The sequence below is a fragment of the Rattus norvegicus genome, chromosome 1 (assembly GCF_021556685.1).
Source record: "Rattus norvegicus strain SHRSP/BbbUtx chromosome 1, alternate assembly SHRSP_T2T, whole genome shotgun sequence".
NCBI lineage: Eukaryota > Metazoa > Chordata > Mammalia > Rodentia > Muridae > Rattus > Rattus norvegicus.
The window spans coordinates 172,238,547-172,265,314 of record NC_141534.1 but is presented as its reverse complement, the minus strand read 5'-3'; the positions used below and the strand labels follow the sequence as shown (position 1 = coordinate 172,265,314).

Sequence of the window (26,768 nt, the reverse complement as noted above, 5' to 3'; positions counted from 1 at the left end):
ACATCTTTCAACTCCTTAGGTCTGGCAAGAAAGAGAAGGAAAGAGAGACAATTCACACACACACACACACACACACACACACACACACACACACACACTGAGTTGATGAAATAGAATTAAGAGTCCAATAATTTCATACATACAGACATACATTATACACAGACATGCATGCATACATACATACTCACATACATACATTCCTACTGTTCCACAGACAGACATATACACGTTATTCACACATGGAATGGTTAGAGCAAAGCTCATGTGAGCATGCTCCAAACATTTCACACATACATACATACATATACATACATACCCACAATTGTTGGATGATGAAAGCTCCAAACACACCTAGACATGCTGTATATACATATGTACGTACATACATACCTAAAAATGTCTATATATACATAAATACACACATACATATTTACATACATACATACATACATACATACATACATACATACAATCTTGGTTGATGGATGGAAGGAACAATGCTCCAACCTTCCACTCACACAAACCTTCAAACCTTACACATACACATAGTTGAGGGATGCTTCAATCCCCATACTTTATTCTTTCTTCCAAGGCTTATATATCCCAGCAAAATCTTTCAAGTGGTATGAAATGACACTGTTATTACATTTTAGTTTTCTTCTACTAAATGGTTATGACAAAACAATGTGTTTTCCAATACTATTATAAGATATAACATTATGTAGTACAGGTAAAGAAAACAAATTATTCCCCCAAACCCTTATACATTTGTAACTAAGCAACTTCTTATAGATTAACAAAGAGCAAGCAAGCAAGGGAGTTTACCAGCCAGTTTCCCTTACTGGTAGGCAGCAAGGTATGGTTACAAAGAAAGGATTAACCATTTTATTATTTAATTTAAAGGCAATCTTGTAAAAATCTTAAGGGAATCACAAATATAATCTTTTATATAAAATTATTTATATCTAACTTAAATCCTCAAAATGCATACCTACTCATCAGCAATTCCTAATAAATCATATCAGGGAGCTGAGGGCAAAAATAGGTATAAGAAATCAATCATCGGTCTGAGACACCGCCGGAACCTGAAGGGACCGACTGGATAAACAGTTCTCTGCACCCAAATCCCATGGGAGGGAGAGCTAAACCTTCAGAGGCAGACAGGCCTGGGAAACCAGAAGAGACTACACTCTGCCCACATCGCTGACTCCAGAGGAAAACAACAAATGCCATCAGGGACTCTGGTGCACGGGGGCTCCCGGAAAGGGCAGCGCAGGTCCTCCTGGTGGCTACCCCCACGGAGAGCTCATAAGTAACATCCCACGAGCAAAGCTGAGCCTCAGGACCACAGATAAGACCAACTTTTCTGCTCCAAGTGACCTGCCTGGTGAACTCAGGGCACAGGCCCACAGGAACAGCTGAAGACCTGTAGATAGGAAAAACTACACGCCCAAAAGGAGAACACTCTGTTCCCATAACTGGCTGAAAGAAAACAGGAAAACAGGTCTACAGCACTCCTGACACACAGGCTTATAGGACAGTCTAGTCACTGTCAGAAATAGCAGAACAAAGTAACACTAGAGATAATCTGATGGCGAGAGGCAAGCGCAGGAACCCAAGCAACAGAAACCAAGACTACATGGCATCATCGGAGCCCAATTTTCCCACCAAAGCAAACACAGAATATCCAAACACACCAGAAAAGCAAGATCTAGATTCAAAATCATATTTAATCATGATGCTGGAGGACTTCAAGAACGGCATGTAAAACTCCCTTAGAGAAATAAACATAAATAAACAAGTAGAAGCCTACAGAGAGGAATCATAAAAATCCCTGAAAGAATTTCAGGAAAACATAATCAAACAATTGAAGGAATTAAAAATGGAAATAGAAGCAGACAAGAAAGAACACATGGAAACAACCCTGGATATAGAAAACCAAAGGAAGGGACAAGGAGCCGAAGATACAAGCATCACCAACAGAATACAAGAGATAGAAGCGAGAATCTCAGGAGCAGAAGATTCCATAGAAATCATCGACTCAACTGTCAAAGATAATGTAAAGCGGAAAAAGCTACTGGTCCAAAACATACAGGAAATCCAGGACTCAATGAGAAGATCAAACCTAAGGATAATAGGTATAGAAGAGAGTGAAGACTCCTAGATCAAAGGACCAGTAAATATCTTCAACAAAATCATAGAAGAAAACTTCCCTAACCTAAAGAAAGAGATACCCATAAGCATACAAGAAGCCTACAGAACTCCAAATAGATTGGACCAGAAAAGAAACACCTCCCTTCACATAATAGTCAAAACACCAAATGCACAAAATAAAGAAAGAATATTAAAAGCGGTAAGGGAAAAAGGTCAAGTAACATATAAAGGCAGACCTATCAGAATCACACCAGACTTTTTGCCAGAGACTATGAAAGCCAGAAGATCCTGGACAGATGTCATACAGACCCTAAGAGAACACAAATACCAGCCCAGGTTACTGTATCCAGCAAAACTCTCAATTAACATAGATGGAGAAACCAAGATATTCCATGACAAAACCAAATTTACACAAAATCTTTCTACAAATCCAGCACTACAAAGGATAATAAATGGTAAAGCCCAACATGAGGAGGCAAGCTACACCCTAGAAGAAGCAAGAAACTAATCATCTTGGCAACAAAACAAAGAGAAGAAAAGCACACACAAAAAAAACCTCACATCCAAATATGAATATAACAGGAAGCAATAATCACTATTCCTTAATATCTCTCAACATCAATGGTCTCAACTCCCCAATAAAAAGACATAGATTAACAAACTGGATACGCAACGAGGACCTTGCATTCTGCTGCCTACAGGAAACACACCTCAGAGACAAAGACAGACACTACCTCAGAGTGAAAGGCTGGAAAACAACTTTCCAAGCAAATGGTCAGAAGAAGCAAGCTGGAGTAGACATTCTAATATCAAATAAAATCAATTTTCAACTAAAAGTCATCAAAAAAGATAAGGAAGGACACTTCATATTCATCAAAGGAAAAATCCACCAAGATGAACTCTCAATCCTAAATATCTATGCCCCAAATACAAGGGCACCTACGTACGTAAAAGAAACCTTACTAAAGCTCAAAACACACATTGCATCTCATACAATAATAGTGGGAGATTTCAACACCCCACTCTCATCAATGGACAGATCATGGAAACAGAAATTAAACAGAGACGTAGACAGACTAAGAGAAGTTATGAGCCAAATGGACTTAACGGATATTTATAGAACATTCTATCCTAAAGCAAAAGGATATACATTCTTCTCAGCTCCTCATGGAACCTTCTCCAAAATTGACCATATAATTGGTCAAAAAACGGGCCTCAACAGGTACAGAAAGATAGAAATAATCCCATGCGTGCTATCAGACCACCATGGCCTAATGCTGGTCTTCGATAACAATAAGGGAAGAACGCCCACATATACGTGGAAGTTGAACAATGCTCTACTCAATGATAACCTGGTCAAGGAAGAAATAAAGAAAGAAATTAAAGACTTCTTAGAATTTAATGAAAATGAAGGTACAATATATCCAAACTTCTGGGACACAATGAAAGTTGTGCTAAGAGGAAAACTCATAGCTCTGAGTGCCTGCAGAAAGAAACAGGAGAGAGCATCTGTCAGCAGCTTGACAGCACACCTAAAAGCTCTAGAACAAAAAGAAGCAAATACACCCAGGAGGAGTAGAAGGCAGGAAATAATCAAACTCAGAGCTGAAATCAACCAAGTAGAAACAAAAAGGACCATAGAAAGAATCAACAGAACCAAAAGTTGGTTCTTTGAGAAAATCAACAAGATAGATAAACCCTTAGCCAGACTAACGAGAGGACACAGAGAGTGTGTCCAAATTAATAAAATCAGAAATGAAAAGGGAGACATAACTACAGAATCAGAGGAAATTCAAAAAATCATCAGATCTTACTACAAAAGCCTATATTCAACAAAACTTGAAAATCTGCAGGAAATGGATAATTTCCTAGACAGATACCAGGTACCGAAGTTAAATCAGGAACAGATAAACCATTTAAACAACCCCATAACTCCTAAGGAAATAGAAGCAGTCATTAAAGGTCTCCCAACCAAAAAGAGCCCAGGTCCAGACGGGTTTAATGCAGAATTCTATCAGACCTTCATAGAAGACCTCATACCAATATTATCCAAACTATTCCACAAAATTGAATCAGATGGAGCACTACCGAATTCCTTCTATGAATCCACAATTACTCTTATACCTAAACCACACAAAGACCCAACAAAGAAAGAGAACTTCAGACCAATTTTTCTTATGAATATCGACGCAAAAATACTCAATAAAATTCTGGCAAACCGAATCCAAGAACGCATCAAAACAATCATCCACCATGATCAAGTAGGCTTCATCCCAGGCATGCAGGGATGGCTTAATATATGGAAAACCATCAACGTGATCCATTATATAAACAAACTGAAAGAACAAGAGCACATGATCATTTCATTAGATGCTGAGAAAGCATTTGACAAAATTCAACACCCCTTCATGATAAAAGTCCTGGAAAGAATAGGAATTCAAGGCCCATACCTAAACATAGTAAAAGCCATATACAGCAAACCAGTTGCTAACATTAAACTAAATGGAGAGAAACTTGAAGCAATCCCACTAAAATCAGGGACTAGACAAGGCTGCCCACTCTCTCCCTACTTATTCAATATAGTTCTTGAAGTTCTAGCCAGAGCAATCAGACAACAAAAGGAAATCAAGGGGATACAGATTGGTAAGGAAGAAGTCAAAATATCACTATTTGCAGATGATATGATAGTATCTTTAAGTGATCCCAAAAGTTCCACCAGAGAACTACTGAAGCTGATAAACAACTTCAGCAAAGTGGCTGGGTATAAAATTAACTCAAATAAATCAGTAGCCTTCCTCTACACAAAAGAGAAACAAGCCGAGAAAGAAATTAGGGAAATGACACCCTTCATAATAGACCCAAACAATATAAAGGACCTCGATGTGACTTTAACCAAGCAAGTAAAAGATCTGTACAATAAGAACTTCAAGCCTCTGAAGAAAGAAATTGAAGAAGACCTCAGAAGATGGAAAGATCTTCCATGCTCATGGATCGGCAGGATTAACATAGTAAAAATGGCCATTTTACCAAAAGCGATCTACAGATTCAATGCAATCCCCATCAAAATACCAATCCAGTTCTTCAAAGAGTTAGACAGAACAATTTGCAAATTCATCTGGAATAACAAAAAACCCAGGCTAGCTAAAACTATCCTCAACAATAAAAGGACTTCAGGGGGAATCACTATCCCTGATTGATATCAAGCAGTATTACAGAGCAATAGTGATAAAAATTGTATGGTATTGGTACAGAGACAGACAGATAGACCAGTGGAATAGAATTGAAGACCCAAAAATGAACCCAGACACCTATGGTTACTTGATTTTTGACAAAGGAGCCAAAACCATCCTATGGAAAAAAGATAGCATTTTCAGCAAATGGTGCTGGTTCAACTGAAGGTCAACATGTAGAAGAATACAGATTGATCCATGCTTATCACCCTGTACAAAGCTTAAGTCCAAGTGGATCAAGGACCTCCACATCAAACCAGATACACTCAAACTAATAGAAGAAAAGCTAGGGCAGCATCTCGAACACATGGGCACTGGAAAAAATTTCCTGAACAAGACACCAATGGCTTATGCTCTAAGATCAAGAATCGACAAATGGGATCTCATAAAACTGCAAAGCTTCTGTAAGGCAAAGGACACTGTTGTTAGGACAAAATGGCAACCAACAGATTGGGAAAAGATCTTTACAAATCCTACAACAGATAGAGGCCTTATATCCAAAATATACAAAGAACTCAAGAAGTTAGACCGCAGGGAGACAAATAACCCTATTAAAAATGGGGTTTATCCCCCAGTGAACTAGATTGTAGGGGGGATGGCGGCAATGGGGGGAGGAGGGGGAGGGGACCACCCATCAAGAAGGGGAGGGGGGAGGGGATGTTTGCCCGGAAACCGGGAAAGGGAATAACACTCGAAATGTATATAAGAAATACTCAAGTTAATAAAAAAAAGAAAAAAAAAAAGAGAAAAAAAAGAGAAAAAAAAAGAGAAAAAAATGGGGTTCAGAACTAAACAAAGAATTCACAGCTGAGGAATGCCGAATGGCTGAGAAACACCTAAAGAAATGTTCAACATCTTTAGTCATAAGGGAAATGCAAATCAAAACAACCCTGAGATTTCACCTCACACCAGTGAGAATGGCTAAGATCAAAACCTCAGGTGACAGCAAATGCTGGCGAGGACGCAGAGAAAGAGAAACAGTGCTCCATTGTTGGTGGGATTGCAGACTGGTACAACCATTTGGAAATCTGTCTGGAGGTTCCTCAGAAAATTGGACATTGAACTGCCTGAGGATCCAGCTATACCTCTCTTGGGCATATACCCAAATGATGCCCCAACATATAAAAAAGACACGTGCTCCACTATGTTCATAGCAGCCTTATTTATAATAGCCAGAACCTGGAAAGAACCCAGATGTCCTTCAACAGAGGAATGGATACAGACAATGTGGTACATCTACACAATGGAATACTACTCAGCTATCAAAAACAATGGCTTTATGAAATTCATAGGCAAATGGTTGGAACTGGAAAATAACATCCTGAGTGAGGTAACCCAATCACAGAAAAACACACATGGTATGCATTCATTGATAAGTGGCTATTAGCCCAAATGCTTGAATTACCCTAGATGCATAGAACACATGAAACTCAAGACGGATGATCAAAATGTGAATGCTTCACTCCTTTAAAAGGGGGAACAAGAATACCCTTGGCAGGGAATAGAGAAGCAAAGATTAAAACAGAGACAGAAGGAACACCCATTCAGAGCCTGCCCCACATGTGGCCCATACATATACAGCCAGCCAATTAGACAAGATGGATGAAGCAAAGAGGTGGAGGCCGACAGGAGTCGGATGTAGATCTCTCCTGAGAGACACAGCCAGAATACAGCAAATACAGAGGTGAATGCCAGAAGCAAACCACTGAACTGAGAATAGGACCCCCATTGAAGGAATCAGAGAAAGAACTGGAAGAGCTTGAAGGGGCTCGAGACCCCATATGAACAAGCAACTAGAGGTTCCAGGGACTAAGCCACTACCTAAAGACTATACATGGACTGACCCTGGACTCTGACCTCATAGGAAGCAATGAATATCATAGTAAGATCGCCAGTGTAAGAGAAATCCCTTGGTCCTGCTAAGACTGAACCCCCAGTGAACGTGATTGATGGGGAGAGGGCGGCAATGGGGGGAGGGTGGGGAGGGGAACACCCATAAAGAAGGGGAGGGGGAGGGATTAGGGGGATGTTTGCCCGGAACCCGGGAAAAGGAATAACCCTCGAAATGTAAATAAGAAATACTCAATTAAAAAAAAGATAAAATTAAAAAAAAAGAAATCAATCATCACTGTTCCAGCCTCAGTGAGAATCACATCAACCAGTTCTGCTATTGTTACTGTTCCCTGACCATAGAGGTCCCTAGCTTACCTAATAAGAGTTTCTCTTTCTGAAATTGTTTCCTAATATTTTTTTTAAATCAGAGCCAGTAGCAAAAGCATCACAGCCTACCTTCACTAACAGTTTTATTTTTCCAAATGTTTTCTAAGTGTGGTGGTCATACAATTTATGTCTCTAAGTTCTTTCCTAGTGTGGTGACTGAATCATTTACCTGCTCCACAAGCAATTCATGAAAGTGATCAAATATTATTATTGTGATTGCCAGAGATACTGTCCAGTGAAGGACTGGAAGCTCCCTTAGAGTTGTGATATAATTATTAGATTAAGAGGGATGTGAGGGCAGCAAGCAGAGCAGAACACCATAACAGCATCAAGTCTTCAGGTCATGTAGTACTTGGGTCTGAGGCACATTCTTGTGGCTGTGGTAATCTGTAGGCAGTATTCCATGAGCTGTAAAACCAATCACTGTTCCAAATGCATGGCCCTTGGCTTGGCATTTTCTTTTGCTTCCCATGTAATTTACACACACACACACACACACACACACACACACACACACACACACACACACACACACACACAGAGTAGGTGAAACAGAAGGCAGACGCCAATAACTTCATACACACAAGCACATATGCATTCACACTAACACACAGTATGGACAATGATAATACCTTGGATTTTTATTTTACTCTTTGAAAGGGTTTTATGGTAGTGTTTGTGAAGTGGTTAAACATGACTGTTGCATACTGTACAATGTTTTTCCCAAAGTATTTCTGGTGGCATGTAATTACACCTGATTCACATGATCTGAATAATCATACTCCTTTTCAACTGGACTTGATCTCTTTCTGTTCCTCAGTCATGGACATCTTCCTCTTCTTTTTTCAGAAATAAAGATTAATTTATTTTACTATATTGTGTATGTGAGTGTTTTGTCTGTATATACTTCTGGGTAAAAAATGCATGCTCAAGGATCATGGACAAGGGCACCAGATTCCCTAGGACTGGAGTTAAACACAGCTTTGAACCACTATGTGGATGCTAGGAATTAAATCCACATCCTCTCCAAGAGCAACAAGTGCTTTTAACCCCAGAGTCATCTCTTTAGCTCCCACCTTCCACTTCTTGATGGTTGTAGAATTAATTATTCCATTGCTGCCATTCACTCTGTGGCCATGATCTAAAGTCAACTTTACTAAAAAATAAATACATAAATGTTACCTTGTTTTATTATCTCAACTTAGTCTTCAAAACTAATGATGAAGTGAATGGAGAGGAAGGTTTAAGATACTATCTGAGTTCAAATCTCAGGTTTAATCTTCCAAGTCAACATTGGGAAAGTTTCCCAGTCTATTTCCACTGCAGAACATACAAAAAACAGTACTGCATCATAGGCTCTCATAGGAAGTGGGAAGGAACATTTATGAAAAGCATCCGGACACAATTTATATATGGAATATACTACTCACCGTTTGTGAGCTTGAGTCAATGATCTAGAAATGGGGAGAGATAAAATTTTAACAATGTGTTTTGGGGTTAAAGTCTACTTTCTTTTTCCTGCAAAACTGCCTTTAGAGTTCTTTCCCATACAGTTCACGTCCTAGACATCTACTCACTAAAGCCAAGTACCTTCTGGAAGCCTATCTTCAGCTCCTGTGTCCTAAGGGCATATACCACTGGGTTAAGAGATGGGGGGATGACAATATGCATCACATTGAGGAGAACTGGGATGAGGGGAACCCTTCTTCCTGCTAGGTGAGTGACAGATAATATAACAATAGCTGTGCAGTAAAACAAAATGAGGATGAGGTGGGAGCTGCAGGTACTGAGGGCCTTAGATATTGCCTCAGTGGAGTTCAGCCTCAGTACTGAGCGAATAATCAAAGCATAGGATGCACAGACCAGAACCATGTCACTTCCAGCCATAATCCAGGCCAAGGCCAACTGGTAGTCCCTGTTAACAGTGATATCATCACAGGCCAGACTAATGACCCCCAAGTTAGAGCAAAGGCAGTGATCTATTTCATTTCTGGAGCAGTACTGTCTCTGGGCAGCTAGTACAGGGACTGGCATGGATAACAGGCTGTTCCTTAGCAGCATAGTCAGTGTAGCTTTGATTACAAAAGCTTCAGTGACTATGGAAGGATACCTGAGGGGATAACAAATGGCTACGTATCTATCTATTGCCATGCACAGGAGGATGCCTGACTCCATGCCCATAAAAGAATGGATTGCATAGATCTGAGCAAAACACTCAGGGAGGCTGATGGTCTTGGCATCAAACCACAAGATGGCCAGGATCTTGGGGGTGCTGGTGGTAGCCAAGCCAATATCTACTGCAGCCAAGATACCAAGAAACTGGTACATAGACTGATGCAGGCTCGGCTCACAGTAGATGGTGATTAAGATAAGGAGATTGGCACCAAGAGCTGCAATGTAAAGCAGAGCCATAGGCAAGGAGATCCAGTGCTGGAAGTCATGAATGCCTGGGAATCCCAGCAGAATGAACTCGGTCACGTGGAAGTCTGATCTGTTGGTTTCATGCTGGGCAGTACCCATTTTATGGAGTGTCTGGTTCTTGGCATCTGTCTGTAGATTGAGTGAAACAAAAATTCTATTGTTATTTAGGTTTAAGGTAGTGATATATATCTCACCCACAATACAATCATTTGACAATATTAATTCTCAATAAGACCTTTAGAAAAGTTCCAGATAAGAACAAAAAACCCAAACATTGATTGTTTTTGTTATCTTTTCCCCAACATCTTTATGGTTGTTTATCCAGACTGTTGAATGTCTGCATAAGTATATATATTTAAAACATGTATATTGTATTATTGTAATGAGTAATATACAGAATCAGTGATGGGAAATTTTTATCAATATTGAGTTCAGAAGCACTATTAATTCTTAATAATTGAGTTTTTCATTTATAACATAACTAGTTTACATGGAATTGATTTTTCTATTAATGAGAGTTATTTAACCAAATTTATTTTAATAGTGAATCATAGGTTCTGCTTTCTCATCAAATGATTATTATGCCTCTTTTTTCATATCATAAAAACATACATAAACACATATTTGTGTGCACATCGACACAATGACACACAGCACAATTCCTTTCTGGGAATACACTGTGTCTATTTCTGATTATTGTTGTGTAAACATCAGTAACCTTAGCACACACCAAATTTCCTTCCTTTTACCGTTCTCTTCAGTTTAATCTCCCATGCATGTACTCACTTTCATACAAACTTCAGAGAGTCTTGATCAACTCATAAAACAGCATTGTTTTGTTTGGGGTTCCAAATGATTAATTTTGGAAAAGAAGTACCATTTTTGCATCGTCTTTTATTCACAAACATGGACCATTTGTTGTCTTAGTTACATCCTTTAACATTCACAGTAAAACTGTGCACTGGGAGCTTGAGAGAGTTCTCTGTGGACAAGAATGCTTGGTCCTCTTCAGACTGTAATTGAGTTCTCAGTGCTCACTCATGTCTGGGCTCATGAACCTCTATGATTCCAGCTCCAGTGGACTTGACTCTTTGTGGCCTCTTATCTCACTCCCAAGCATATGTGCACAAATATACACTCATACTTGCACATAAGTAGTAAAAAAATAAAGCTTCTGGATGCTGTGCTGTGCTGTTCTTATAATTATTAATGTCTTGAGACCTTTTAAGTAAACATGATATTTATCTATGTTATGTACTTAAACATATTTTTTCTGGCATAGAATCATCTGTTGTGTTGATCTTTATTATTCTCATTTTATTATTTAATTTTGTATAATTAACTGTAACAAGCATTGGTGCTCTTATTTTCTATTTATTTATTTACTTTTTGATATTGATGCTCATGTAATCCAAGCAGGCCTCAAGTTGACTCTGTATCTGAGGATGACTTGAAATGCCTGATCCTCCTGCCTCTTCTTCTCCAGTATTGGGATTACAGGATTGTGTCACAATGCCCAACTCGCTTTGTTCTCAATTTAAAAGCTCTGTGATTTTTGTTCATTTTGTATTGTACCAAGTAAATAATTAATGCTTGTTATAAGTATCTTATATTTTAAATTCATTTTGTCCTTTATATCATCCATTTTCTAATGTATCATTATTTTCTACAATATCTCATTAGTACTTTTTCTAAAATATTTCTTATAGATGGAACAAAAGTTGCACAAAAATATAGTTTTCCTGTCCTCAAATATTTATAATATTATATCCCATTATTCTTTTTTCCTGTCTCAAAGAAATCGTTACAATTCATAGACAGAATATGTGTAAAACATTGCCATCATGAGCACTTCTTTTTTTTTCCATCTTTATTAACTTCAGTATTTCTTATTTACATTTCGATTGTTATTCCCCTTCCAGGTTTCCAGGCCAACATCCCCTAACCCCACCCCCTCCCCTTCTCTATGGGTGTTCCTCTCCCCATCCTCCCTGCATTACTGCCCTCCTCCCAACAGTCTAGTTCACTGGGGGTTCAGTCTTAGCAGGACCCAGGGCTTCCCCTTCCACTGGTGCTCTTACTAAGATATTCATTGCTACCTATGAGGTCAGAGTCCAGAGTCAGTCCATGTATAGTCTTTAGGTAGTGGCTTAGTCCCTGGAAGCCATCATGAGCACTTCTAAATCAAGTTTTAAATTTATGTTAATTGGAATTCATTAGGATTTAATTGAATTCACATTAAAAATTGTCTTTGACACTATATATCTTTTATCAAATATAAAACAATAGTCTGGAATTTATTGTTATTGTTCTGGGGATGCTGGTATACTTTACTACAAGTCACCTTGTCTGTCACTCACTGCTCAGTCTAGTCGTCAGCCTCATTTCTCTCTTGCTTTCTGATCACAGTTCCCAGTCCTTATTGAAGTAAAGAGCTGAGAGAAGGCAAGTATTGAAGAGGACAAATTTTAAAAACAAGAGAAATGATAAGGAAAGGAATTAAGAGGAAAGAAAAGAGAAAAGCAATTGTGGAAGCCAGAGATGAGGACTGTAGTCAGAGACTAGGGTTGACCTACAGGACAGGGACTCTGCTGCCTCACCTCTCAGAGACCAGGACTCTGTCCTTCCCCTCTGAACCTGCAGCCCCTTCCCTGGCTTACTCACCCATCAGGAGGGTGTGATGAGGCTTCCTGTTACAGGGCCCTGCAGCAGCTTCTGCTTTCCATGCTACAGTACCTGTGCTCATCCTACCATCCTGGACACTTCCCTTCTCTCATTCCTCAGCCCTGAAGTCTGGGGCTTACATAACTCCCTAAGTCTCCTGCTTGTGAGGTGCTGATTCTTGGGCCCTTTTTATTCTATCTGTAAGCGTGAGTCCCATGCTTCACAGGTTGCTATGGGAATAAGACTAAAGTGCTCTCTGGCATGTAGCCCTGGTGCCAGGAGCAGCCTGTAAGACTACTTTTCACTCCAGTTTCCTGAGGGAATCCATGCCAGTCTCATCGATCTCTCTCCTAGTTATAGTGAGAATGTTAAGATCATTGCTATCATTAGTTAATATTTCTTCTCAAAAACACACTCTATTTTCTACTTATTTGTGTTCTACTGACTTTTAAACCTTAGTCCTTTCATTTGTCTTAACACATGTTTTGTTCTTTCTAAAGACCTCAAAATGCCAAAAACTATTTCTTCTCTTTTATGACAACTTTTGAATGTTAATTTCGACTAAAGAACAATGAGACCATTTTCCTTGATAGAAACCCTAATCTGTCTTTGTAAAGGCTGTTCTTTTTGGTAGTTTTCACCAACCGATCTATTTTGAAAAGAAATGGATTTACTCAATGGTGGTTGTTGATATCATGCTGGACACATGACTCAGTGGTTAAGAGCACTGATTGATTCTCTAGAAACTTGGGTTCAATTTTCAACACCCATATTGTGGCTCACCAGCATCTGTAACTCTAGTTCCAGGAGGTATGATGTTGTCCATAGGCATAAGAAATATACTTAAGTGTTGTATTAGCAAAAGCTTCATACACAAAGGAAAATAAATAGATCTATAAAAATGTACTCAATTTCTTTATGGTATTAGTGAAGTTATATCACAATGATATAATGGCATAGAATTATGCAAATGTTGTGTCAAAGATGATGAATTGGTGATGAACGTTGAATGACAGAATAACAAACTGTACCCCAGTTGGTCAGACTCTTTTACAAATCATGTGTATGACTTTGAGGGAGAGGATCTTATTCATGCTCATCAGAACAAACACTTCCAATTTCAGAGGTGGACTGGAATCAACAAGTTAGTGCTCTCGCCTACTTCCTGGAGGAGTCTTCTAGGTTTTCTGAGATGAGTAGTCAGGAAGCTGATCTAGTGATGGGAATCTTGATGGGAAGTACGTATAGGAACACAGATGTAATCTTTGGCTGCTATTCACATTCAAAGTTGATGTGATGATTAGCTGTTACAGTGAGAGATGTAAGGCTTCTGTAGACTTCTGTCTAGATTAGTGTGGTGTTTGTTAGTGGGTTATATGGTACCCAGCAGGTACTGATATTTCCCTGTTGGGATAGGTGTGAATTCTGAATTTCAATTAATATTTATATCAGTGAAAAAATTCAAAGATCAATAGAGGCCTAGAATGTGTGTGTCAGTGTGTGTGTGTGTGTGTGTGTGTGTGCGCGCACGCACGCGTGTGTGAATGTGTTTCTGGAATGTTTTATTACTGTGCTACATCTACAGTTCAGAAAAGTTTTTCCTTTTTTATTAATTATTTTTTTATATCCATGTTATTGCTCTCCTCCCTGTCCTCTGTTTCAGAGTTCTTCCCCTTGTCCCTCTCCTTTGCCTTTGAGAGGTTAGCCCTGCCCCCTGGTATCCTCCCACTCTGGGACATCAAGACTCTACAGGATTAAGGCACATACTCTCTCAGTGAGGTCAGACAAGGCAGTTCTTTGCTACATATGTGCTGTGACCTTTGATTGGCTTGTGTGTGCTCTTTGGTTGGTGGCTCAGACCCTGGGAGCTCCCAGGCATTCATTTTAGTTGATATTGTTGTTCTTCCTAAGGAGTTACAATCCCCTTCAGCTCCTTCAGTTCTTCCTCTAACTCTTCAATAGGAGTCCCCAACCTGAGGTCCCCAACCTCAGTCCAAAAGTTGGCTGTAAGTATCTGCATTTGTTTTAGTCAGCTGTTGGTAGAGCCTCTCAGAGGCTAGGCTAGGCTTCTGTCTGCAAGCACAACATGGCATAGTGTCAAGTTTTGGTGACCTCCCATGAGATGGATCCCAAGTTGACCTGGTCACAGGATGTCCTTTCCTCCAGTATCTGCTCCATTTTTGTCTCTGCATTTTCGTTAGGCAGGAACAATTTTGGGTCAGGAATTTTGAAAATGGGTGGGTAGCCCCATCCCTCAACTGGGACATTGACTACCTACTGGGAGCCTCTCATATCCCAGGTCTCTGGGATTTTCTAGAGGTTTCCCCCACCCCCAGTCCCAACCCCACAGCTGTATATTTTCATTCATTCTCCTGGCCCTCTGGCCTTCTCTCCTGTCTCCCCCTGTATCTGATCCCACCCTCTCCCCCATCCAATCTCCTACCCAGATCACTCCCTCCCTCTGCCTCCTGTGATTATTTGGTTGTCACTTCTAGGTGGGATTGAAGCATCCACACGTGGGCCTTCCCTTCCTTCTTTCTAAACTTCATAAGGTCTATGAATTGTATTGTGGATATTCTGTGCTTTTAGGCTAATATCTACTTATCAGTGAGTATATACCAGGCATGCTCTTTTCAGTCTGGGTTATCTCGTACAGGATGATATTTTCCATCTCTATCCATTTACCTGCAAAGTTCATGTTGTCTTCATTTTTAGTAGCTGAATAGCATTCCATTGTGTAAATGAACCACATTTTCTGTATCCATTCTTCAGTTGAGGGGCAGCTGGGTTGTTTCCTGGTTCTCTTACTATGAATAAGTCTGTTATCAACACAGCAGATCTCTTATCTTTTTGATACAGTGGAGCATCTTTTGGGTATATGCCAGGAGGTATAGCTAGGTCTTCAGGTAGACCTATCTTGAGTTTTCTGAGGAACCATGAAGTTGATTTCTAGAGGGGTTGTACCAGTTTGCAATCCTACCAGCAATGGAGGAGTGTTCCTCTTTCTCCACATACTTGCCAGCATGTGCTTGAGTTTTAGATCTTAGATATTTGGATTGGTGTGTGGTGGAATCTCAGGGTCGTTTTGATTTGCATTTCCCTGATGACTAAGGATGTTAAACATTTTTTTATGTGCTTCTTAGCTATTCAATATTCCTCTGTTGAAAACTCTCTGTTTAGCTCTGTCACCATTTTTTAAATTGGGTTGTCTGGATTTTAGGAGTCTAACCTCTTCAGTTCTTTATGTATTTTGAATATTAGCCCTCTATTAGATGTAGGGTTAGTAAAGATCTTTTTCCAATTTGTAGGTTGCCATTTTGTCCTATTGACAGTGTCCTTTGCCTTACAGAAGCTTTTCAGTTTTATGAGGTTGCATTTTTGAATTGTTGATCTAAAAGTATGAGCCATTGGTGTTCTCTTGAGGAAAATTTCCCTGTACCATTGTTCTCAAGGCTTTTTACCACTTTTTCTTGTATTAGAATCAGCTTATCTGGTTTTATGTTGAAGTCTTTGATCTACTTGGATTTGAGTTTTGTGCAGGGTGACAGATAGGAATCTATTTGCATTCTTCTACATGCAGACCACCAGTTAGACCACCAGTTTAACCATTTGTTGAAGATACTTTCTTTTTCCACTGTTTTTGGCTCCTTTGCCAAAGATCTAGTATCTATAGGTTTGTGGGTTTATTTTTGGGTCTTCAACTCTATTCCATTGATAGGCCTGTTTGTTTTTGTATCATTACCATGCTTTTTAAAAAATTTTATCACTATTGCTTTATAGTACAGTTTGATGTCAGATGAGAATATTTTTCACTATCCTGGGGTTTTTGTTTTTCCATAGGAAGTTGAGAATTGCTCTTCCTATGTCTGTGAAGAATTATGTTCAGTTTTCTTGGGGATTGCATTGAATCTGTAGATTGATTTTGGGAAAATGGCTATTTTCATTATGTTAGTGCTACTGATCCATGAGCCAGGGAAATCTTTTCAAAACCTCTGAGGTCTTCTTTGATTTCTTTCTTCATGGACTTGAAGTTCTTATCATACAGACCTTTCACTTGCTTGGTTAGAACTGTACCAAGATATTTAATATTATTGTTGCTATTGTGAAGGGTGTTGTTTCTGTAATTTCTTTCTCAGCCTGCTTAGCATTTGCATAAAGGAAGGCTACTGATTTGTTTGAGTTAATTTTATATCCAGCCACTTTGCTAAAGTTGTTTATCAGTTGTAGGAGTTCTTTAGTAGAATTTTTAGGTTACTTAAGTATACTATCATATCACCCACAAATAGTGATACCTTGACTTCTTCCTTTCCAATTTGTATTCCATTGATCTCCTTTTAGTTGCTTTAGCTAAAACTTAAGTACTGAATTGAATAGGTAGGGAGTGGATGGGCCTCCTTGTCTTGTCCCTGATTTTAGTGGGATTGCTTCAAGTTTCTCTCCATTTAATTTGATGATGGTTATTGGATGTAGTATATTGCTTTCATTGTGTTTAAATATGTGCCATGAATTCCTGATCTCTCCAAGACTTTCAACATGAAGTGGTGTTATACTTTCTCAAAGGCTTTTTCAGCATTTAAAAATCTTGTGATTTTTTTCTTTGAGTTTTGTTTATGTAATGATTTTAATAAATTGAACCATCCCTGCATCCCTGGAATGAAGTGTACTTGATCATGGTGAATGATTATTTTGATATGTTTTTGGATTTTTTTGGAAGAAACTTATTGAGTATTTTTGCATTGATACTCATAAGTGAAATTGGTCTGAAGTTCTCCTCCTTTGTAGGATCTTTGCATGGTGTAAGTATCAGAATAACTGTGACTTTATAGAGTGAATTAGATAGTGTTCCTTTGGTTTCTATTTTGTGGAATAGTTTGAGCAAGGCCTGTTTTAGCTTTGCTTTGAAGGTCTGACAGAACTCTGCACTAAAATCATCTGGCCTTGGTCTTTTTTTTTTTTGGCGGGGGGAGGTTTTCAATGTTTACTTTTATTTCCTTAGGGGTTATGGGACTATTTAGACAGTTTACCTGATCTTGATTTAACTTTGGTACGTGACCATTGTCTAGAGAATTATTCTTTAAATTTTTTTTTAATTAGATATATTTCTTTACTAACATTTCAAATGTTATTTCCTTTCCCAGTTTCCTGTCCATAAGCCCCAATCCCACCTCTCCCATATGGGTAGTCCCACAATTCATCCCCTGAACTGTCTCCCCCTCCAGTACTCCCCTGCACTGGAGGTCCAACCTTGTCAGGACCAAGGGCTTCCCCTTCCACTGGTGCTCCAACAAGGCTATTCTCTGCTACATATGAGGTTGGAGCCTTGGGTCAGTTAATGTATAGTCTTTCAGTAGTGGTTTAGTGCCTGGAAGCTCTGGTTGGTTGGCATTGTTGTTCTTATGGGGTTGCAAGCTCCTTCAACTCTTTCAATCCTTATTCTAATTCCCCACAAAGGGGTCCTGTTTTCAGTTCAATGGTTTGCTGCTACATTGACCTCTATATTGGAAATGCTCTGGTTGTGTCTCTTGGGAGGGATCTATCTCCAGTCCCTTTCAGCAAGTACTTTATAGCTTCATCAATATTATCTACTTTTGGTGACTGTGTGTGTATGTATATAGATGGGCCACATGTGGGGCTGGCTCTGAATGGCCGTTCTTTCAGTTGCTGCTCTAAACTTTGCTTTCATATCCCCTTCTATGGATATTTTTCCCCTATTAAGAAGGAGTTGGAGCATCTGCATTTTGGTCACCCTTCTTCTTGAGCTTCTTGTGGTCTGTGGATTGCATCTTGGGTAATTTGAGCTTTATGGCTAATATCCACTTACCAGTGAGTGTATACCAAGTGTGTTTTTATGTGATTGGGTTATTTCACTCAGGATGATATTGTCTAGTTCATTCTATTTGCCTATGAATTTCATGTAATTCCAATTTCTTTATGAAGGCATTTATTGCTATGAATTTTCCTCCTTGCACTGCTTTCATTGTATCTTATAAATTTAGGTATGCTGTCCCTTCATTTCTATTTTTACTTTTTCCCTGATCAGTTTATCATTGAGTAGAGAGTTGCTCAGTGTCCATGAGAGTGTGGGTGTTCTCTTTTTGTTGTTATTGAAGTCCAGCTTTAGTCTGTGGTGATCTGATAGAATGCCTGGCATTATTTCAATATTCTTGTATATGTTGAGGCTTGTTTTGTGTTCAATTTTATGGCCAACTTTGGAGAAGGTTTCATGGGATGCTTAGAAGAAGGTATATTCTTTTGTTTTGGGGTAAAATGTTTTGTAGATATCATTATATCCATTTGGCTCATAACTTCTGTTAGTTTCACTGTCTTACTTTAGTTTCTGTTTCAATGACCTGTCCATTGGTGTGAGTGCAGTGTTGAAGTCTTCCACTATTATTGTGTGAATTTCAATGTGTGTTTTGAGATTTTGAATAGTTTTCCTTCTAAGAGGCAGCCAGTGTTGTCTCTGGTTGAGGCGGGGGTGGGGGTGGGGCTCTCGTCTGAACCTGGTTAGAGCAAGCCTCCTGTGTCCCTGGTTAGAGCAGGCCTTCTATGTCCCTGGTTAGGTTGAACCTCCTAGGAGACAGGCAGGCTTTGTGGTCCTGGGGCAGTATCTGTCCCAGTTGCCGATGGAGGTGCAGACTGGAAGGGCTATGGATGTCAGGCAGAGTGGGATGAACCAGATAGCATAGGGGTCGCAGTCTCAAATGTGTCCCTGGTTATGGCAGACCTTCTTGAAGGCAGGCAGGCTGTGGGAGGGGGCAAGCAGGTCAATCTGCCCCAGGTGGAGGTACAGACCAAAAGGAAGATGGGGCTTGGGCAGAGAGGATAGATCTATGTCGGCTGGGCTCTGAGGGTGTCCCAGTTAGCCTGGGTATTATGGCAGGGGTCTCACCTGTGTTCCTGATTACAACAGACTTCCTGGAAGACAGGCAGGCTATGCAGTGTAAGAGGAGACAGGCGCACCGGTCTGCAAATTTTTTCTTTTTCTTATATAAGAGGTTCTAGTGAACTTGAGACATTACAAAAAGAGAAGTCCCTTTAATTTTGACCTTTTAGGAAAAGTAGCAGAAACAGCTCATCTACTTTTGCTGTTTCTCTTCCCTTCTTTTTTTTTCGTTTCCCCAAAACCACCTCTGTTCAAGAAAACATTTATTGTATGCTATGAAATGAATTGGTGCTCAATTCTAGAATGATAGGTATAATTTAATTTAATGGGTAAACTAAGTTTATTGTAGTTTTTCCCTTTATTGCTGTATCCAGTAAGTTTCCAATGGATTGAGTTGCTCTTATGAGAATATAAAATTTAGTCAGGGTCAAATTGTTTCCTAAAATATTAGAGATTTTGGAATATATCTGTGTTTTAAATAAGAAATGATTGTATTCCATATTTCCTATCTGAAACATTTTTCCTTTCTTTTGTTCCTTCTTTTTTTATTTTTGTTTTAAATTTGTTTGTTTTTGAAACAGGGTTTCTTGTTGTAGACTTTGTTCCTGGCACTCATTTTTTATACCAGGCTGGCCTCAAACTCAGGGATTCACCTGCCTCTGTTTCCCCAGTGTGCAACCACTGTGTAGCAGTTTTTTTTCTTGTATCATGTCCATCAGAATATGAGGATGCCAAGGGTTTCTAACTTAAAACAACATCTATATTTCAAATATTTTTTCTTCTTCACATAATTCATAAATTAAGTGAGGTGGATGGCCTTGTCTTGCGTTACTTCACTGTAAAGGTCAAATGGTCCAGTGCCTACTGATTTGGCTTGGATTCCTTCAGAATGGTGGTGACATTGTTCAGCATACTATGGGTATAGGGGAAGAGCTAGAGACTTCTTGGATAAGTAACTGGACTTTTGAGAGTTCTCTCTCTCTCTCTCTCTCTCTCTCTCTCTCTCTCTCTCTCTCTCTCTTGGAAAAGCCTTCATGAAAGGAGCCCTGGGCAAGAGATAGGAACTTTCTTTTTGAGCTTGCAGGAACCACAGAGAAACATCTGACAGGATTCAGGTAGAACAGTATTCAGTGAATGAAAACTAAGAAGCCCTCTTCAGTTTGGAAGAGCAAGAGAAAGATAGAATAGGCTTAATAGAATAACACATAAAGAAAGAGATTTCTAATGGGCTCAATTCACCAATGAAAAGACATAGGCTAACAGACTGGATACATAAACAAGACCCAGAATTTCGCTGCATACAGGAAACACACCTCAGTGACAAAAACAGATACTTCCTCAGAGTAAAATGGTGGGAAAACATTTTCCAAGCAAATGGTCCCAAGAAACAAGCTGGAGTAGCCATTCTAATATTGAATACAATAGATTTTCAAACAAAAGTTATCAAAAAAGATAAGGAAGGACACTTCATACTGATCAAAGGAAAAATCCACAAAGGTGAACTATCAATACTGAATATCTATGCTCCAAATGCAAAGGCACTCACATTTATACAAGAAACTTTACTAAAGTTCAAAGTACACATTGTCCCTCACACAATAATAGTGGGAGACTTCAACACCCCATTGTCATCAATGGACAGATCATGGAAATAGAAACTAAACAGAGACACAGTGAAACTAACAGAAGTTATGAAATAAATGGATTTAACAGATATCTATGGAACATTTCATCCTAAAACAAATAATAATAATAATAATAATAATAATAATAATAGTATACTTAAGTGTCCCTCAAAATTCCACCAGATAACTCCTAAACCCGATTAACAACGTTAGCAAAGTGGTTGGCTATAAAATTAAATCAAACAAATCAGTAGGCTTTCTCTACTCAAAGGTTAAACTGGCTGAGAAAGAAATTAGGGAAATGACACCCTTCACAGTAGTCACAAATAATATAAAATATCATGGTGTGACTCTAACCAAGCAAGTGAAAAGGTCTGTATGACAAGAACTTCAAGTCTCTGAAGAAAGAAATTGAAGAAGATCTCAGGAGATGGAAAGGTCTCCCATGCTCATGGATTGGCAGAATTAATATAGTAAAAATGGCCATTTTGCCAAAAGCAATCTACAGATTCAATGCAATCCCCAACAAAATTCCAACTCAATTCTTCATAGAGTTTGAAAGAGCAATTTGCAAATTCATTTGGAATAACGAAAAAACAGAATAACGAAAACTATCCTCAACAATAAGAGAACTTCTGGGGGAATCACCACCCCTGACCTCCAGCTTATTACAGAGCAATAGTGATAAAACTGCATTGTATCAGTATAAAGACAGGCAGATAGACAAATGCAATAGAATTGGAGACCCAGAAATGAACCCATACACCTATGTTCACTTGATCTTTGACAAAGGTACTAAAACCATTCAGTGGAAAAAAGACAGCATTTTCAGCAAATGATGCTGGTTCAACTGGAGTTCAGCATGTAGAAGAATGAAAATCAAACCATTCTTATCTCCTTGTACAAAGCTCCAGTCCAAGTGGATCAAAACCTCCACATAAAACCGGATACACTGAATCAAATAGAAGAGAAAGCGAGGAAGATTCTCGGACACAAAGGCACAGGGGAAAATTTCCTGAAATATTTCTGCATGATACTTTTAAATGATTGTATGTTTTCAGAGAAAAGCAAGTATTTCAGATGATGCAGAGATCAAGACAAACTTAACAAGACACTCCTGCAAAAAGGGCTGAGACAGACATTTACTAAAAAAAAGATGTTTGTTGAAAGAGTGTGAAGGTCATCACATTGTCTGATGTTTCAGGTACTTCATAAAGACACTCAAACTGCTGAGTTCATATGGGTCTGATGCAAACATTTCACAAACTTTGAATTCAAAATACTTAAAAGTCTTTCAGATGCAAATGAGATGTGCATTGTGAACATTTGATTGGTTATATCGGTTTTTATTTGTTTATTAACAATCCTCAAGACTATTTTATTGCAAAAAGTTTTACTGTGTTAGAGATGAAGCCTATTTTGTATTTAGTCAAAAGGGGGAGAGGTACATGATATTGGAGGGAAGAATGTGCCCCAGAAGCAGAGCTAGCCCAGGAGACATGCTCTGTGGACTATACCCAGAAAAGCCATGTGAATGGGGCTCTCTCAGTCCTTTGGAATTTATAACACAGCATCATGTGCCCTTGATGATGAACATGGATTTTGATGTTGACTCCTTACTTGCTGGGGTTGGGTCTTGTCATGTCCCTTCTTTCAAGAATGATAGCAGTATATCATTGCATTGTAGAAGCATGTAATTTTCTGTTTTGGGGGGCTCACAGAAAGAATCTGCCTTGAGTGTCAAGAGGGATTTGGGACTTTGAGAAATGCAGAAACATTGAGACGTCAGGAACTTATGAAGGTCTATGCATTTTGCATTAGAAAATGGATATGCATTTTGCATTATGAGATGGGCATGGGTCTTTAGGGCTAAGGCATACAATATTATAGTTAAGATATGAAGGTTTTTCCCAAAAGGCTCATGTGATGAAAGCATAGTTCTTAGCTAGTGGCAATATTAAGAGGCAATTGGATTATGAAAGGACTAACATTATCAACAAATTAATCTGTGGAAGAGTTCTTATGTGCATCAGCTCTTAGGAAGTGGAGGGGGTAGTTAAAGGATGTAGGTAGGATACCAGGAGTGTGAATTTGAAGGGTCTTGTCCATAAACCTTTGCTACTCTCTCTACTTTCTTATAGCCAGGAAATGAACAACCTCCTTACCTATGCCTTTCTATACTGATATCTGTCTTGCCACAGATGTGAAAGCAATGGAGCCAGCTGAGAATCACTTGAAAACCTAAGTTCCCATTTTTATTTCTTCGATTTGTTTTTATCAAATACTTTGTGACAAAGATGGAATGTGGCTAACATAGTCTTAGCATGAGTGAAGAATGCCAGAGAAGTGCATAGGATCAAATCTTGCCTTATTCAGAGGAGGCCCATGGCATCTGACTGACTTTTCCAAAGGAAAGATGATTCTACTGCTTAATTGTCAGTGGTTTAAAGTTCTCGCAATTTATTGGCAGTTGTTCTTTTCCCAGAGTCTATCCTAAAGTCATGGTATTGTGTCAGGAAATCAACACATTGTCCCAAGCCAATATTTCATCTTTGTTGCTCCAAACTTGAATATTTAAATAGGTAACAAATTTATTTATTTGCAAATTGCTCTTTATTACTTGTCTGTTCTATCCAATCGTCACTTGCCAATAGAGATTCTTTTGTTCTTTATGGTGCCAGTGAATTATCAGAACCATAGAACATCTATATTTTACTAGACAGAAGTTTAGGTCAAGTTGAAATTTTTTCTTTTTGTAATGCTTGATTTCTTCTTTGTAGAGCTCTAGGGCCAAATTAATTCAAGAGTTTCTGAACTGAAGAAATAAACCCTGTCCAACTCTTATTAGACAGTTGTGTGGAGTGAGTCATTGCAGAGGATTTAAAAGTACTATAGTTACAGTTGAAGGAGAATTGCTGCTGGTACTTTGTTTTCCCCAAGAATCGAAGAGCCCATAATCTGGGACCAGAGACCATGACTATGTCCAGGTTTTCACCTTCTAAAAGTTGCTCCTTAAATTTTCATTCTATAAAGCTACATTAGGTTAAAGGAAATGTAGAATTGATTCATTTCATTTCTTCGACATAAAGAGAAAAATCAGGTTTTCATGGTAATATTTTTCTACATGAGCTTCATACAAACTTCTGTTTTTCTTTTTCTTTTTCTTTTTTTGGTCTTTTTTGTAGAGAAATGTAGGGCTAGTGGATCTGGGGTAGATTGGAGGTAGGAGGAACTGGAAGAAATGCGGGGAAGGAAGGATGTGATCAGGATATATTATTGTATAAGAGAAGAAAAAAGGGAAAAAACCCCTTCTGATTTCTCTTCACTGTAGACATGTCTTGGGGAATATGTTATTATTTTGTTGTTTGCTTTCTGAGGGTGTGTGGACAGTGATAATTACTGTGAGATTTTATTTTAGTGTTTGGAAGAGTTCAGAGTCTGAATGCTCTTCTGTAGTTAAACATGGCTCTTGAACACTGTTCAAATGCTTTCCTCAAACTACCAGAGCCTATAATTGTACCTTAGTCATGTGATCTGAATATTCATACTCTTGAACAATTGGAGTTGACCATTTTCTATTCCTTAGTTAAGTTGTAATCATGAACATCTTTCTCCTATTTTTTCCAAAATATACTTACTTTATATTATTATACTTTATTATATTATGCATATGAGCATCTTGCCTGTATGTTTATCTGGGTACTAAATACATGCCTGAGGATGTCAGAAGAAAACATCAGATCACCTGGGGCTGGAATTAAACATAGATGTGCAACCACTATGTGGGTTCTGGAAATCAAATCCTGGTCCTTCACAAGAGCAACAAGTGCTTTAAACTACTGAGTCATCTATCTCCCACCTTCCTTCTCTTGATGTTGATAGAACTGATTATTCCATTGCTCCCATTTACCTCTACTTCCATGCTCAGTATGGGATTTTACTAAAAATGAGTATATACAATCTTACCTTATTTTTCTTAACTTACTTTTGAAGATAAATAATGAAGTGAGTGGGACAGAAGAGTTAAGAGCAGAGACTGGATAATATCTGAGTCCAAATCTCAGGTTTGAACTTCCTCGTCAACCTTGGCAGTTTCCCAATTCATTTTCCTTGCCTATAGAACTCACAGTGTGCAGTAATTGCATGATAGTATATTACAGGAGGTGAGAAGGTGCATTAATGAAAAGAATCCAGCAACACTTTGCATATTGAATGTAAAATCAAAGTGGATGAGCTTGGAAACTGGCAAAAATGTATTTTGGTGTTAAAGCCTATACTTTCTTTGTCATGCAATACTGCATTGAGTGTTCTTAAACATATAGTCAGTTTATTTTCTGGATACATAATCACCCAAGACAAATACCTTCTGGAAGCCCACCTTCAGCTCCTGTGTCCTAAGGGCATATACCATGGGGTTAAGGGATGGAGGGATGACAATATGTAACACATTGAGGAGAACAGGGATGAGGGGAACCCTTCTTCCTGCTAGGTGAGTGACAGATAATATAACAATAGCTGTGTAGTAAAACAAAATGAGGATGAGGTGGGAGCTGCAGGTACTGAGGGCCTTAGATATTGCCTCAGTGGAGTTCAGCCTCAGTACTGAGCGAATAATCAAAGCATAAGAAACACAGACCAGAATCATGTCAATTCCAAGTATAAACCAGGCCAAAGTCAACTGGTAGTCCCTGTTAACAGTGATATCATCACAGGCCAGACTAATAACCCCCAAGTTAGAGCAAAGGCAGTGATCTATTTCATTTCTGGAGCAGTACTGTCTCTGGGCAGCTAGTACAGGGACTGGCATGGATAACAGGCTGTTCCTTAGCAGCATGGTCAGTGTGGCTTTGATTACAAAAGCTTCAGTGACTATGGAAGGATACCTGAGGGGATAACAAATGGCTACGTATCTATCTATTGCCATGCATAGGAAGATGCCTGACTCCATGCCCATAAAAGTATGGATTGCATAGATCTGAGCAAAACACTCAGGGAGGCTGATGGTCTTGGCATCAAACCACAATATGGCCAGGATCTTGGGGGTGCTGGTGGTAGCCAAGCCAATGTCTACTGCAGCCAAGATACCAAGAAACTGGTACATTGGCTGATGCAGGCTCGGCTCACAGTAGATGGTGATCAAGATAAGGATATTGGCACCAAGAGCTACAAAGTAAAGCAGAGCAATAGGCAAGGAGATCCAGTGCTGGAAGTCATGAATGCCTGGGAATCCCAGCAGAAAGAACTCGGTCACGTGGACCTCTGAGTTGTTGGTTTCATGCAAGGCAGTACCCATTTCATGGAGTGTCTTCTTCTCAGAATCTGCTGTAGATTGAGTGAAATAGAAAATTACTATTGTTATCTAGGTTTAAGGCAGAGGAATAGGTCTAACCTACAATGTTCTGATCTTTTGAACATACTGAATTCGCAGTAAGACCTTAAATTGTGGGAAGGGTGACCAGAAGGGGACAGTGTGCAGGATTTAGAGTGATTAAGTTAAAACCAAAGCAAACCAACCAACCGAACCAAACCAAAATCCTAAAAATCTCTAGAAAAATTTGACAGAGGAAC

The 26,768-nt window shown here is 39.0% G+C and overlaps 2 protein-coding genes across 2 annotated transcripts; both read right to left on the bottom strand.

The window, feature by feature from the left end:
- Nucleotides 1-9,173: 9,173 nt before the first annotated feature.
- Nucleotides 9,174-10,124, bottom strand: Or56b6c (olfactory receptor family 56 subfamily B member 6C). The gene is given in 1 exon segment (NM_001001034.1): nt 9,174-10,124. A coding segment is annotated over 1 exon segment (951 nt).
- A 15,403-nt stretch (nt 10,125-25,527) lies between these two features.
- Nucleotides 25,528-26,493, bottom strand: Or56b6 (olfactory receptor family 56 subfamily B member 6). Its single transcript, NM_001001033.1, is given in 1 exon segment — nt 25,528-26,493. A coding segment is annotated over 1 exon segment (966 nt).
- Nucleotides 26,494-26,768: the final 275 nt, after the last annotated feature.